Genomic DNA, 14,119 nt, shown 5'->3' with positions numbered 1-14,119 from the left:
AAAAATCCGGCTTGGTGTGGCATGTGGCCCCCTAGCGTTGCTTGGAAAGTCGGAAGCAAGACCTGCCACAACAAAATAGATTGTAATAAAAAACCAGAACATACAATAAAGTACTACGAGGAAGACTGTCTCTTTAAGATATTTATCAGAGGCCTTATTATTGTGTGAGAAGGGCTTCCTACTATCAACCTATGTCTGACTTCCAATGCGACGCCAGAGCTGGCCCTGTCGGTCCGGGACGTGGACACCTTAGCCACACCCTTGGCGCATCGCGGACAAACCACGTCGTCAGCATTCCCGAACACACCTGTGCTTTGTCTTAGCAAACAACACGTCTTCACTATCGTTCCGTTTGGATTACCCTATCATCGTGCCAACGTAACCTCCATTTCATAACCATAATCGACGATTCGAATTGGCCGCGCGTCTAACCTTTATCTGGCGTCGACACCCCGTAACTGTGTCAGCTCGCAAACAAACACATCGCAATCGCAATAACAATTGCCACGATGAGTTCACTAAGCACATACTTCCTGGACGTCGTATACTCGTTCACAAATTGCATGGTCTGCTTCCCAAGCTCACCTCAACTCAAAATCAACAGTCGGAGTTTCAAGATATTACGGTTGCTGGGCGAGGTAAGCTGGGTGTCTCTCGATAACACGCAACCAATTGACTGATCGCGACACAGGGTGGTTTCTCATATGTATATCTCGTACAAGACAACTCGAATCAGCAACTCCTTGCGCTCAAGAAGATACGATGTCCCTTTGGACAAGAAAGCGTGAGCTTGGCGCTCAAAGAAGTCGAGGCCTACACACTATTCTCGCCGCACCCGAACATCATACACTCGATTGACTACTCTGTTGAGACCGACAAATCAGATTCGTCTGCGAAGACCGTGTACATCCTTCTCCCATACTACCGTCGTGGTAATCTACAAGATATGATCAACGCGAACCTGGTCAACCACACAAAGTTCCCTGAGCGGAGGCTCATGGTGTTATTCTTAGGTGTCTGCAAAGCGCTAAAGGCAATGCATCAGTACAAGATTAAGGGCGGACCTGGCGGCGCGCGAAGCGAGGGCAAGGCGAAGAAAGTCAGGAGAGATGCAAAGAGGGCAGATGCGGAAGCTGCAGAGAGCATGGAAATGCGCCCAAGCAGGAGAAACCGCGATCATGAGGAAGACGACGAACAAGAGGCAGAGGGACTGCTAGAAGAGTCGGAAGTTACAGCGGCGCATGAAGGCATTGCGCCTGGTGGAGAGAGGGCATATGCGCATAGGGACATCAAGCCTGGTATGCAATTCGCACATCTCATACGATGATGCATTGTGGGACTAACATGCGCAGGCAACATAATGATAGACGACGACGGCAAGACACCCATCCTAATGGATCTCGGCTCCCTCGCGCCATCACCAACACCCGTAACCTCACGCTCCCTTGCTCTACAAATCCAAGATACCGCCGCCGAACACTCGACCATGCCATACCGCGCCCCCGAACTCTTCGACGTTAAGACCGGCTCAGTCATCGACACCAAAGTCGACATTTGGTCGCTCGGTTGCACACTCTACGCATGCTTAGTCGGCAAGAGCCCCTTCGAGGCTAGATCAGATGAGACGGGTGGTAGTCTGAGCATATGTGTATTGGGTGGTGACTGGAGGTTTCCAGATGAGGGCATGCAGAGGGGCAAGCAAAAGGCTAATCCTGAGGACGCGATCACAGATAGTGTGAAAGAGGTGGTGAGGAAGTGTTTGAGGCTGGAGCCCAATGAGCGACCGGATGTTGACGAGCTGATTGACATTGTCGAGGATGTACTGAGGGAGCTCCCGGAGGATGGCTCGGACGACTAGGTGATGCGCACCCATTGATGAGTATGCTTGTATGAGTACATTTTTTTCTATCCAGCGTGAGTATGTCCAAAATTTGGACAAGCCGTCTTTCCACACGGTCGAGCGTCTCGTATCACTCCAATATACCCTTTCACATACTGACTTCGTCACTGTACTCATTATCTCTACCCTGCTAAGCGCTATCTCACCTATGACCCAGCGCCTCAATCACTATCGCTAGGCAAGTATCGCTTCGCGGTTTTTCAAAGTAAAGGCGGCTTATCACACCATATTGCTCTGTCTTGCCACGCGCCGCTCGCTTTTCCTCATATTGTAGCGTCCGTGCTCCCGCAAACGACGGCCTCCCTCACTGAACGGATGACTGCTCTGCTCTTCCACCTACCTCACGCCACATATTCGCTACAAGCACTTCCCCCATACTTTACCAGAACGCTTCTCCGATCCTACGAGAAGAAGCTCGACCAGGAACTACTTACGCGTCATGTCGACACCGAACCAGCACCATCGCAGGATGTGAGTGTGATTCCATTATTTTACCATGTTTGAGTATGACTAAGAAGCTATCAGCGCCCAGCGCAATGCAAAGGAGTCCGCGCTTTTACGCCCACCCGGAGAAGTACGAAACCTGATATGGTCCTACGCCGTACACGCTGGAGAACCGGTATTCGTTGACTATTTTGACTCACACGACCCCCAAAATTGGCCTATACAGGACATCAGTCAAGTTTGCAGACAAGTACACGCAGAAACTCGCTTGCTTGCTTACGTCGTCAATACCTTCGAGTCGATCGACATAGACGCTCTTACAGAATGGCTCATGATACGACTTCCCGAGCAGAGAGCCGCCATACAGCGAATCCAAGTTTGCGATAGACAGTTCTCATATGATTTCCTACAACTTCTTCCAGGCTTGAAGTCTATCGTGGTGAAATGCTTCTGCGATAAGGCTGTCGTCGACGATTGTGCACATGGCAAAGCTATCGTCAACAACTTGGAAGGCACCTCGGGTAATTCCGGTCTCAAGATCCAACACCTGCCGATGTTCTTGAAGAAGTGAACGCCTAGGTATCTTCCTACGTAAGCTGTGTTGTCGACATTAATGATATCACTTGCTAACCTCTTGTAGTACATGGCCGCTGATGTCTTGCCACTGATCGCAAACCGACTGTGGAAGACGAGAAAGGCTGCTACACTCATCCAATAACAGGAGTCTATTCCATATAGACTTCTGTGCTCTTAGTCTGCTTTGGCTGGTTGGGTTTCTCTGCGTTCTGGATGCTGCAGTTTTGGCGAACCTGATGCTTTGCATCCACAGCGCTTCCATATTCTCTCAATATTACAGTCTCAAATCCATTTACTTCCTTGCTCCTGACTTCGAACGCTCAGCTTCCTCGCAGGCCATACACTTGGACGGGAATCCTAGTTATGAACCTCTGTGTTGTTGGATATTCCCTCAAAAGTCGGTTTTATGATCTTGATAGACGCTCAACCCCCGCACTTCCCAAGCTCGCTTGGAATTGACCGCTATAGAAGTGGGACACCCAGGAGCGGCTTCGATCACATCTGAATTGAAGTACTTCAAGCTTCGGTTAATCTCGTATTGATGTGAGACCAAGATGGATACATGATATCACCACGCCATTCTCGCAACCCACATGCAGAATTGTCGAATTCTAGCCTACTACGGAAGGTGTATGTCAAAGCGAAGATAATCGTCCTCGTACAGCAAGGCATAAACTTCAGCCACACTAGGCTAAGGACCCTTGAGCATCCTATTGGCAGGTGACAGTGCGGACTGCCTTCCGTAGCCGCTGCGTCCTGCGGCCCGCACCGAGCTACCATTGCCGCCTTGGCCTGTTCCGGCGATGATTCTCAAGGTTCGTACCATAGGGTAGGTACGGACTCGTCCGATCGTACCCAGGTAGGCGGGTACGACAACATGCATTTCACCAAGTGTCGGAAGGACAGGTCGAAGTTGTCCGGACATGGCACCGAAGTGCATTCTCGATATGATATGCAATGCATATGGTATGGTTGCATCTATCAAGCCCACATAATCACAAATAATGCTCAAGCGGCCTCGGCTATCTCATACTGAGCAGCCGGCTCAGTTCTCAGCATCCAATGAAGTATACCACGACACTGGTGCTAGCTGACTAGTTCGCACTGCATGCCGTTTGGAAAAGTGGCATGTGACGTGTAGGTGTATTGACTGCTCTGGTTAGATTCCAGAGTCAATAGTATCGTACGTAGGTATACACTCCTGAAGGTGGTTGTAGTATAAGTATCCTTCTCTTAGCCCCTAAAGTTCTCCTCGTCACAACAGACACTCCTCATTCAAGAACCTTCACTTCCTCACCTCAGTCTCCCAAATACCACAGATATGCACTTCAACTCTATCATTTCCCTGGGCGCAATACTCTCTGGAGCCGTCGTCTCCGCAGCAGATTGCGGGGGCTACGGTCTCTGCCCGACTCCCGCCTCATCCCGCAATCAACTGTACGCTGCTCGTCAAACCGTTTGCGGTGATGGACTGTACAAGAACTCTGGCTCGTACAATGCTCCGGGTGGAGGTAAACTTACTTGGCCTGGAGGCTATGACCAGCAAAGATGCTGGGATGCGTTCGAAAATATTCTGAACCAATGCCATCCCGAAGGCGTAGGTCTTGGTAACCACTTTGGGTCATATAACTGGTATGGCCAGCTATATACTGTGCATGGATGTAAGTCGTATTTCTGTCTTAAGTCCCGTACGACTAGCAAAGTTCTTGGCTAACACATGTTTTGCACTGAAGGCAGAAAATAGAGATGACATTATTCCTCTTGCCGTGATACAGGCACTTACCAATATCGTAATTAGCTAGGAGGTTTCGTCTTCGAAGGAGGTGGATCGGAGCTTATATGAACATGGTGACATAACAGCAAGATTCAGCAATATTTCGGTGGCCGGTTTATCTACGTTACTATATGCCGTTTGGCTGAAACTGAAGTCTACTACCTATTTGATGCATCAACTCTCACTATACTTGAAGCGTTTTGCCTATAATCTGTATACTCGAGGACCTTGCCGTGCACTTCTACCGGAAGACAGAGGAGAGGTGAAGTGGTATTGTTTTGTCTTGCACTGAACTATGTTAGTAAGTAATCTTACTAAGCTATCTATCTTAGACAGCGACTTCTGGGGCGTGTGGCTCAGTGGTAGAGCGTCTGTTTGTATTTTTCCAGTGCTAATCTGCGGAAGGTCCGGGTTTCGGTAAGTCGCCTATCATTTTTATGTAATGAGGCTTAGCTATTGAACAGGAGTGAAGGCAAACTAATCTAACCTGATGGGAATTGCACGAAGCCCAGACTGTGTCACTACTCTATGCAATATGTCTCGAATTCGTTAAGTAGAAACAGTTCACATGAAAGAATCTTCTTGGTTTTCGTGATAGCCAGATCCCTTGAATACAGATGAACAAGTGAAGGTGGTTGACACTTTGCAGAGTAAGTTCAGAAGGTCATCTTCCACCCATTCGAAGATAGTATCCGACCGCTGCATATGATAGTACGAACAGAACTCTGATAAATATGCATCTTATGTCCAAAATGGAAAGTATTAAAGAGTCTGTAATTTGAGCGTGACGGGAAGAATTCAGCTTTAGAATGACAGTAACAGTCGAGGGACATGTTTCTATGACCTTGTATAGCAGCAGCCAACTACCGCGGAACGTACAGCCGTTTTGGTGTGATACATCGTGGTTGCGAGACGCCTACATGGCTCTGAATCTGCTTTGTAAGAGCTTGTAGAGTATATCGAGGCAACTCTCGCTGTCGATTTCTAAGTCGTCTTCCGACTGCCGCAGCACTGGTACAAGCAACACTGCAGTTGTTCCGCACTTGATTTTCCAACGAGTCATTATACCCCACCTGACTTCTAGCCGCGTTACATAGCTCAACGAGTTCACATTTCGCTTGTCCCTGCTCTTTTCACGTCGCAGGGAAAAAACATGTAGAGTTCATGATTCATGGGGGAAAAGCAAGCAATGACGGCATGATTACAGCCAGAGATTGCGAGGGGAGCCGAAGGACTGCTGACCGTCGTCGGTGTATGTTGTTGCTGTATACATAGGAGAAGCGGTGACTTTGTGTTCTGTGTCTGTAGCAATGTAGGCGTCCAGGTTTTGACGGCAAATGAAGAAGCCATCTGAAACACGCCAGTGATCGGCGATACGGAGAAGCAAACATGGGCAGACATCTGATGTCCACGATTTTATCGTTTCAACAGCGAGTCAATAAACGAAGATGGAATATGATAACAAATCAGATCTCCACCGCGACGCCGTTAGCTGCATGACATTGTTCTCCGCGTTGATCTCCGCAGTCCAGCACCGTCCAGGTGGCTGATCCAGGTGGGGCTTGTCGCGGGACCCCTGCATAAACAACACCTTGCGATTGAAGACCGGGGGCTCTTGCGGGCCATATGGGAGCCTGTTGCCCTCAATGTTGTGGTTCCCCTTTCGCCTTCCCCACCGCCTTGCTACATAATCTTACGCGCGTCCGACAACATTTGTTTACACACAACATCTGTATCACCACAAACCATCACACCCCACTTGACCCGCCACAACATTCGCCTCAGTATCTATACGCGCAACAGCAATTAGCTAGATAGCTAGTATACACGGCGTCATGACGCTCCGCGACACGTACACCAGGTTCCTGGCGACGCCTTCCTCGGGCGCGCTGGCGGACAATGCCTCTCTTCACTATGTCACAACTACGACCAGCATCAACGACGCGACCGCCATCATCAAGCACTTGTCTGTTCAGGAGAAGCTGCTGAAAAAGACCAAAGAGAAGGTGCTGAATGTGATTGAGAGCAGCAATGGCTTGAGTGTCGACATGGAGACGACGATTGAGTTCACCAACGGCGGCGGCGCATACCTGCCAGGCCTTGACGACAACTTCGTCACAGACCGCACAGTGACATTCCCAATGGTATGTGACCGTTTCAAACATTTCTCCACACGTTCACTGACAGTGACAGGTCCACATGGTCCACTTTGACAGGTCAGGAAAGATCACACAGATCCGACAGTACTGGGACCAGGGCTCTCTTCTGAAGCAAGTCGACGTCATTGGCGCGCGCTCTCGCAACTGGCCTATCCGCGACAGCAGCGAGCAGATTCGCTTGATTGCATCGAATGCGGCAGCTGCACAGCCAGAGTCGAGCGCTTCGTCGCGCCCATCAACGTCAGCCTCTCGTGGCGTAGATGAGGTTTCCATTAGCGATCGTTCAAGGAGATCAACAAACAATGCCATGAACGACCCGCATGCATCGCTTGCCCTCTTTGCGCCCCGCGAGGTGGACGAAGAAGAGTCTCGCAGCTCTGGTCCGTCAGCACCGCGCGCGCAGTCTGCGAAGCCTCCTCCACGCGAGTACTCCGAGCTGTTCGCTGGTGCGGACACTGGATCTCCTTCACCATCACCCCAGAGGATCCCAGCCAAGGCTGGCAGCGGAAAGCACTACAAGCCGAACCGATTGTTCGAGGAGGGCGAAGAAGAGCACCCAGTCGCCCCTATGAGCATCAAGACCAGCTCCAAGAAGTACGACCACTTCACTTTCGGGGAAGGCGAGGAGACGCCAAAGGTACGAGACACTTCACGACCGTCCAAGCACGACCAGAACCGCAACAGGAACGATGCGCATTGGGACTTCGACGACTTCGCTACCCCGGACAAGTCGAAGCCCAAGACGCTACCCAGCGCGGTTCGACACTTTGGCTGGAGCGACGACGAGGTTGGTGCTTTCTATCAGCCAGAGACACAGGTTGCATCCAAGTCTCTGATATACTTTTGAAACATATACTGACGTCAATGTCACCTCAGGATACCTCCCCTGTCCGCCGACCCATCGTCCACAAGGCTCGCCCCGACCAAGACGCGCACTTCGACTTTGACGATAACGGCACTCCTGAAGCTCAACGCGGCCCTGCACCCACCAAGGGCGGACGCAGCAACAAAGGCCAGGGCCTCTACTCCGACAACGTCACAGATAACGCCGTCGACCCGGCCGATGCCCGCGCCCTTTCGGACATCACGAAGAACAAGAACCAGACCCGTAGTTCTATGAAGACACACTGGGGCGTTGACGCCGACTCACCCGATGGTCGTGGCATAAACATTGCTGGTAACGGCATGGGTGGACGCAAGGGCACTGAGTGGTCTCTCTTCGAGGAGAGCCCTGAACCGGCGAAGAAGGAGAATGGTGGTGGATTCAGCAGGAGCGCGAGGGGAACTGCCATCAAGACCGAGGGCGATGGTATGGGTGGACGCAAGGGCGCGGACAAGAGCTTCTGGGACTTTTAGGTTGCGTCTCAGCCTACGAACCCACGGCTTTCGTTTTTGGTACCTGCGGATGAGCGACTGCTGAGGTTTTGAAGATAAGTGTCGGCGCCAGAGTGGCATAGAAGATTACCATCGTGTCGTGGATGCCATCATGTACGCACCAGTCTCCTTTTGTCGATGTCTAGTTCATGTTCTTTCAACGTCTATGTGACGGAATATGGGTTCTAGTATGGGACTTGGTAGGATAGACATTGACATGGTGCACTAGATGTACTAGATGTCAGAGTGTGGTGATCATGTAACACCAAAGTTTGTTTACTGAGTTATGATACCTGTTCTTCTTGCTTGAATAGCATACTTTGTGGGATTTATTGATATACAACTGTTTCAAAGCCAATGTGTTCTATCACCCCGCCATCGCAACATGCTCATCCCTAGAAAAAACAATCTCAACTTCATCCCCCACCCTCCCACTATCCATATCTCCATCCCAAGGAAGAAACGTAATATCCGCTTTCAACCCCCACCTCCTCCCCAACTTCTTGCGTTCTTCATGTGTCGTCCTCGCTCGCATACCTTCCCATACAGCACGGAATGCCTCACCTTCTCCTTCTCGCTCGACCTCCTGTCCCTCCTCTGGGCTATCGAACCAGACCCCAGCGTCCACAATACGGCGCAAGTCGTCAGTCGGTTCCATGGACGCCCAGATATCCACAGGTGCGTACTTGACGCGCACCTCCTGGAGTGGTGTTGACGTCGATGTACCCTCGGTATGCGGAGAAGCGAGCATCAGAAGAGCGTGCACGCAGACTTGGACCCAGTACCTGATCTTGAGGGGTAGAGCGAAACCTGGCCGCGAGACACTGCGGCTTTGGTGTGAACCGCGGGATATAAACCTTAAAGGCAGTGTTATGCTGTCCAGGTTGAAGGTGGATGAAGCGAGGTACGTGAAGAGTGGTGTGACTTCCATCGAGACAAGGAGATCTAGTTTCGTGGCTATGTCCGCTGCGGAGGCTTCGCGGACGGGGTCGCGGGTTGGGTCGGCAAACGGGTAGTGGCCTGCGAAACCGAAGGGGTCGTTCGCGCTCGAGGACTGTGTCGTGGCTGTCTGGCGAAAGGACGGGTATAGTGACGAGTTTGAAGCGTCGTAGAAGTTGTCATCGTAAGATTTGCCTTCGTGGTCGTACTCGTCGTAGTGGCCGCTATAGTAGGCACCTCGTACGTAGTCGACATCAACCTCTACTTGATCGTGCTCCCAGTACCACACGTCCCTTCCTTCTTCTCTATCTGGTGGGTAATGTTGCAGGTTGGGTAGCGTTAGCCAATCCAACTCTATCTTCTTGAGCCATTTCAGCCATTGTCTGCCAGGTCCGTTAGGCTCTTCAATCTTCTCTAGTAGCGCTTTGAGAACAAAAGGTCCGCAGCTAAGGTAGACGGTATGGTTTTTGAAAAGAATTTCGAGCGCTTCGCGGGCGACTTGACGGTTGAGAAGGAAGTAATTATGGCGAGTCACAAGAAGTATGGCAGCAGCGCTAGGCTTGAAGTACTTTAAGTGACGGCGCTCAATTGCCCTATCTATGCTGAGCTCTTGCGCTGCGAATGTGTAGTCGTATATCTATATCGCAATCAGACTAGGCTCCAATAGGGTGGCGGAAATACAGACTTGGTCACGGAGCTCTCGCGGAAGTCTGAGAAAGGGAAAAACATGAGATGACACGGCATCTTCACGCTCAATCTGTTCAGTACCAACAGGAGGGTCAATACACCCGGATGTGGAAGTGGCGGCCATGGTACACACTCTTACTGTAATTGACGCGTCCTTTTCGTGTTGCGAACCAAGCTTTGCCCCGCAGCACCGCCATGACGATCTTCACGTGATGATCGCTTCCCCCCCCCCGAGCCCATCGGCCTATCCCTGTCGTGGCAAAGCCGCCGCGGAACTAGCAGCACTGGATCAGGCAGGCGCTTGACGCCTACCATGGATGAACGGGCCGATTCCTGTCTGTAATGACCGTCATCTTCGTAGCGTATCCACGTACTCGGGTCGCAAGCAAATCGCGATATCTGGCACCTACAGGTACCTTAGGTGCTATGCGGAACCTTCGCAATACATACCTATCATACTTACATCACAAGGCAATCATGATTGCTGTAGCTTTCTGCTGCTCAGACGCACTCCAACTGACGAGTTGACAAACATCGCGGAGTCTTCGGTTGGTGCCGAGGTGATATGCTTTCACTGGTAGTTACACCGCATCGAGGTAAGACTCCGTTCAACAACCATACTCTCTTGGTAATCATAACCGAGATGACCTTGTTTGTTACTGCAATTCAGAGGTAACCGTTGCAGCGCCGCTCGCTTCTGTCAATTACAGGTATATTGCCTTCAGGTACGGGTCTGCCGTTGCGCGGCTCGACTTCAGGGGCCTTGCATCCGAGATGTCACTAAGGCTCAGATCTTCGGGGAATGTTACTGCAATATCCGTATACTGATGCACTGCAGGGAACACGCACGCGGGAGCTCTACCGACTGGTCTTGTTTGCCGATAGACTTTCAGCGCGTAACGACCTACCTGGGGTAGTCTTGCATGTGTGTCACGGTCAGCGCCCCAACAGTTCCACCTATGAACGGATACCAGCTGCTGGCAAGTTGACGCGTCCGCGTACAGCATACGTCCTTCAGACCTGTATTTTGAACAGATTTGACATGCTGATAACGTGCTGCGCCTGTGCAACTGACATACATGCGCGTTCGATGATGTAAGTTGGTCTGTGGCTTAGATCGGATGACAAGAGAGACATACAGAATGATCGGGTTCGAAAATGTCATTCGAAGTACGGCGATCGTTTGTTCCTGCTCCGATCCATACTCGCAAAGATCTAGAGCCCGATTGCGCTAGCCTCGTGCATAGAGCGTTGCCATACATCCTGCAGGCACAGCAGCATAGTGAACCTTATCTCCTACAGCCTAGTAATGCTGTGACCGCAGCTAGCCTGCAAGATGTTCAGTGCAGAATGGACCCATGAGATCAGTTGAATAATCATGCTATTGAGCATGTGGGGTCCATGGGTGTGAACGTGATTGATGCGACAGTCGTTCCATCTTCCACTGCGGTCCGCTTGACCATGGCACTCTTATGGAACCCAGAGTCGACTCTTTGGTCATTGTTGCTCAACCGGAGTACTAGAGTACAAAACATGTACTGGCACCTGACACAAGACCGTTAGGTATGTAAACCTGGTCGTCGGGTCTGCGTGTGGTAGCACAATCAGGTCGAGTATAGTGCGAGGAGGCGGCACCGCCATGTGGTGTAGAGTACTAAGAGTAGCTTGGTCGGCTTGGACCGAACGAGTGATACTGATTCAAAAGTTGCGTAATAATGGGCATATGTCGGCAGCGGTTGCCGGCCATAGTCCAGATCCGATGGTTATGTTTGGTCAAGGCAGATGGAGTTAAGCAGGCTAGTCCTTTTGTGTATCCAGACGACCATGTAGGGATGGTCTTCTGTCTTACACGCTCGCATCCTGGTATGCGATAGGGAAGCCGTGGGCCTTGTTGGTTGTTGTTGTTGTTGTCATGACTCTAGCAGGCTGAGCCGATGTGCAGTTCAGAACTCTAAGATCGATACAGCATGCGATGTATGGTTTTAGAGAGCGGAGAACATCGTTGTACCCAGCTTGGTTGCTCAAAAACGGCTCAATGTCGATGCTCACATGGCGTCTCGTGACACTTTATAGATGGATGCGGCTCCCAAGGACTCAAGCATCAGGTGCATTGCATGTTCCGAGCAGCAATGTAAAGGTCACAACCCTCTGCCATGTCGACCACAGAACTACCGAGAACTGTGGATAGTGACAAGGGGTGGGCGTGTTACCGAAGATACAAAGTGGGCGCAGCACCTGTATCACCTCTTGCAACCGCAGAAGGATTATTGGTAGGCTTATCGGCAGGCAAAAGAGGCTGTGGGCTGCAGGAGTTCTGGCAGAAGTCGGGCTAGGAGGAATGGTTAAAACTTAATGGAGCGGGTTGATTTACATGCGGGAAGCAGGGTTCGGGAGCGCCGTGCCCTGCAACGACTTATTCAGTCCAGTGCGTGCATCGGAGCAAGACGAAAGGCAGCAGTGGCGGCGTCCCCGGAGAAGCGATTGTGTGTGAACATGTTCTTCAATCGTTCTCCAGAGCTGTACCGTGGTATGAGAAAGCGCTAGCCGGCCAAGTATGGCCATGTTTGTTTGGCATGGGCACGGGCTAGTGGCATTGGGCCGACTACTGCATGTCGGCAGCGAATGCAGGCTGCAGAAGGATGCGCGCTGCAGGCGGCCATGTGTGAGGATCGGCGCTGGAGGACAGCGTCGCAGAATTTGCTTTTTCTCGGCGCTTTGGCCGGTTGGGTAGCAGGCGTGGAGAGCTAGCGGACCTCGTGGCGGTACAGCGGGCGGCGGGATAGCAACACGGGTTTGGCTAAAGTGACGACAAACTACAAGGCCCTGCCATGCTCGCATCCCGTGTCTATTGCGCCCAGGATTCGGTATGTATATGCATGCATCTGCTCTGCACGCAAGTGCGGAACGACAGACTCTGCCATAGCCGATGAGACTGCCCTGCCCACTCGATGGCCGTGGGCAGAGCGGGATTGCTGTCATCGGCACCGCCATATGACAAGCGCACCAGTTCGCGCGCGGAGGCAGGGAGCCCATATTAAGTGCAGCTAGCCGCCGCTAGACGGGCTGCTTAAGATACACGAGGCCTCGATTGAACGATTTCCCACGTGCGGTCGGCTCACCTCTGGGCACCAACATACCCATTAATTGGCTGGCTCCCTTGCTGCCCTTGCAACTCGTCAAGACTCAACCGTCGTCTTTAGCTTTCTGTTGCGCCGCACCTCCTCCACTTTCAAAAGGTCCCTTCCGAACGTCGTACTTACGGCTAGACCGCCGGCTGCCCGCTGCTTTGTTGTGCACCTTGCTGCCATCCTTGTCCCAGGACATGTACTCGACCTGGTAGTCTGCTGACAGCGCTGCTCTTCTTCCCCACGCGCGCAGCACTGTGAGTGTCTTACGTTGGCCTCACTACTCGCCCTGTACGACATCTACCCACCGCGCACCACAGCCGTCCTAGCCAGGCCAATTCTCTTGCAGCGGCAGCCAGCACGCCTCGCTCGACGCCTGCGTCGTGCACTCGCCTCTTGGGGCGCCATCATCGTGTCAACTCCAGATCCCGCCCTCTGGACGCTGTGCCCACTGGTTCAGGGAAAAGGACCAATTTGTTGTCCCTGTCGCAACAACCGCCGACTGGAGGGAGCACTGCAGCCACGTCTCTTTGAGCATCGACTTTCGTGGTAGATTTGCACGGGGAGCACTGCTTGCTTTTGTCTCGACTCGTACCCTGAACGACTGCTAGTCGTCAGAACAAGTGAACTGGGCATCCTCCACAGCCGGCATATCTGGAAATCACAGCCATCGCCGTCGCCTCTCCCTCTCTCTCTCTCGCGGTAATTGGCGTGCATCGCTACCCTGCGCTTTCCATTCGAGTTGGACCGGTCTTGGCGTCCCTTCGTCGTGCCCCACTTCACCCAACTTGCCATCCTTACTTTAGGGAGGAGCGAACCATATCTCGCGCGGCCTCGCTCAGAATTACCTCTTCAACCACCCTGCAATCCACTTCCATTCCACGTCACAGCTTATCTAATCCCCGGAACCCCGTCCTCTATTACTTCTACTTCCCCATCTTTCCACCTGGCCCCATCTTCTCGACCGTGCAGAGTGGTCTGACCCAGTTATTTTGCTGAACAGTGTTCCTCACTGCCTTACTGGCTCCGCTTTCTTAGCGATTCGAGTTATTACCACCACGAGCTCAATCTTTGTTTCGCTACCACGAGAGCTGGGCACGCACTACTATCGTATAAAAGGTGCCTCGTGCTCCTCCCGTGC

The 14,119-nt window shown here is 51.8% G+C and overlaps 4 protein-coding genes across 4 annotated transcripts; 3 read left to right on the top strand and 1 right to left on the bottom strand.

Annotated features, from left to right (window-relative positions):
- Nucleotides 1–509: 509 nt before the first annotated feature.
- Nucleotides 510–1,858, top strand: GT037_010571 (serine threonine kinase 16; the record flags this gene model as incomplete). Its single annotated transcript, XM_038935618.1, has 3 exons — nucleotides 510–638; nucleotides 692–1,298; nucleotides 1,353–1,858. 3 exons carry the CDS (start codon nucleotides 510–512, stop codon nucleotides 1,856–1,858), a joined length of 1,242 nt encoding a protein of 413 aa, XP_038781622.1.
- A 481-nt stretch (nucleotides 1,859–2,339) lies between these two features.
- Nucleotides 2,340–2,915, top strand: GT037_010570 (uncharacterized protein; the record flags this gene model as incomplete). The annotated part of the gene is made up of 2 exons (XM_038935617.1): nucleotides 2,340–2,371; nucleotides 2,426–2,915. 2 exons carry the CDS (start codon nucleotides 2,340–2,342, stop codon nucleotides 2,913–2,915), a joined length of 522 nt encoding a protein of 173 aa, XP_038781621.1.
- Nucleotides 2,916–6,529: 3,614 nt separating this feature from the next.
- GT037_010569 (uncharacterized protein) lies at nucleotides 6,530–8,209 on the top strand (the record flags this gene model as incomplete). The annotated part of the gene is made up of 3 exons (XM_038935616.1): nucleotides 6,530–6,838; nucleotides 6,888–7,670; nucleotides 7,730–8,209. 3 exons carry the CDS (start codon nucleotides 6,530–6,532, stop codon nucleotides 8,207–8,209), a joined length of 1,572 nt encoding a protein of 523 aa, XP_038781620.1.
- Nucleotides 8,210–8,594: 385 nt separating this feature from the next.
- GT037_010568 (uncharacterized protein) lies at nucleotides 8,595–9,977 on the bottom strand (the record flags this gene model as incomplete). The annotated part of the gene is made up of 2 exons (XM_038935615.1): nucleotides 8,595–9,803; nucleotides 9,852–9,977. The coding sequence occupies 2 exons, from the start codon at nucleotides 9,975–9,977 to the stop codon at nucleotides 8,595–8,597; spliced, it is 1,335 nt and encodes a 444-aa protein (XP_038781619.1).
- Between the last annotated feature and the right edge of the window lie 4,142 nt (nucleotides 9,978–14,119).

This window comes from Alternaria burnsii, assembly GCF_013036055.1.
Source record: "Alternaria burnsii strain CBS107.38 chromosome Unknown 717, whole genome shotgun sequence".
NCBI classification, from domain to species: Eukaryota; Fungi; Ascomycota; class Dothideomycetes; order Pleosporales; family Pleosporaceae; genus Alternaria; species Alternaria burnsii.
This window is presented reverse-complemented; position numbering and strand designations above follow the sequence as displayed.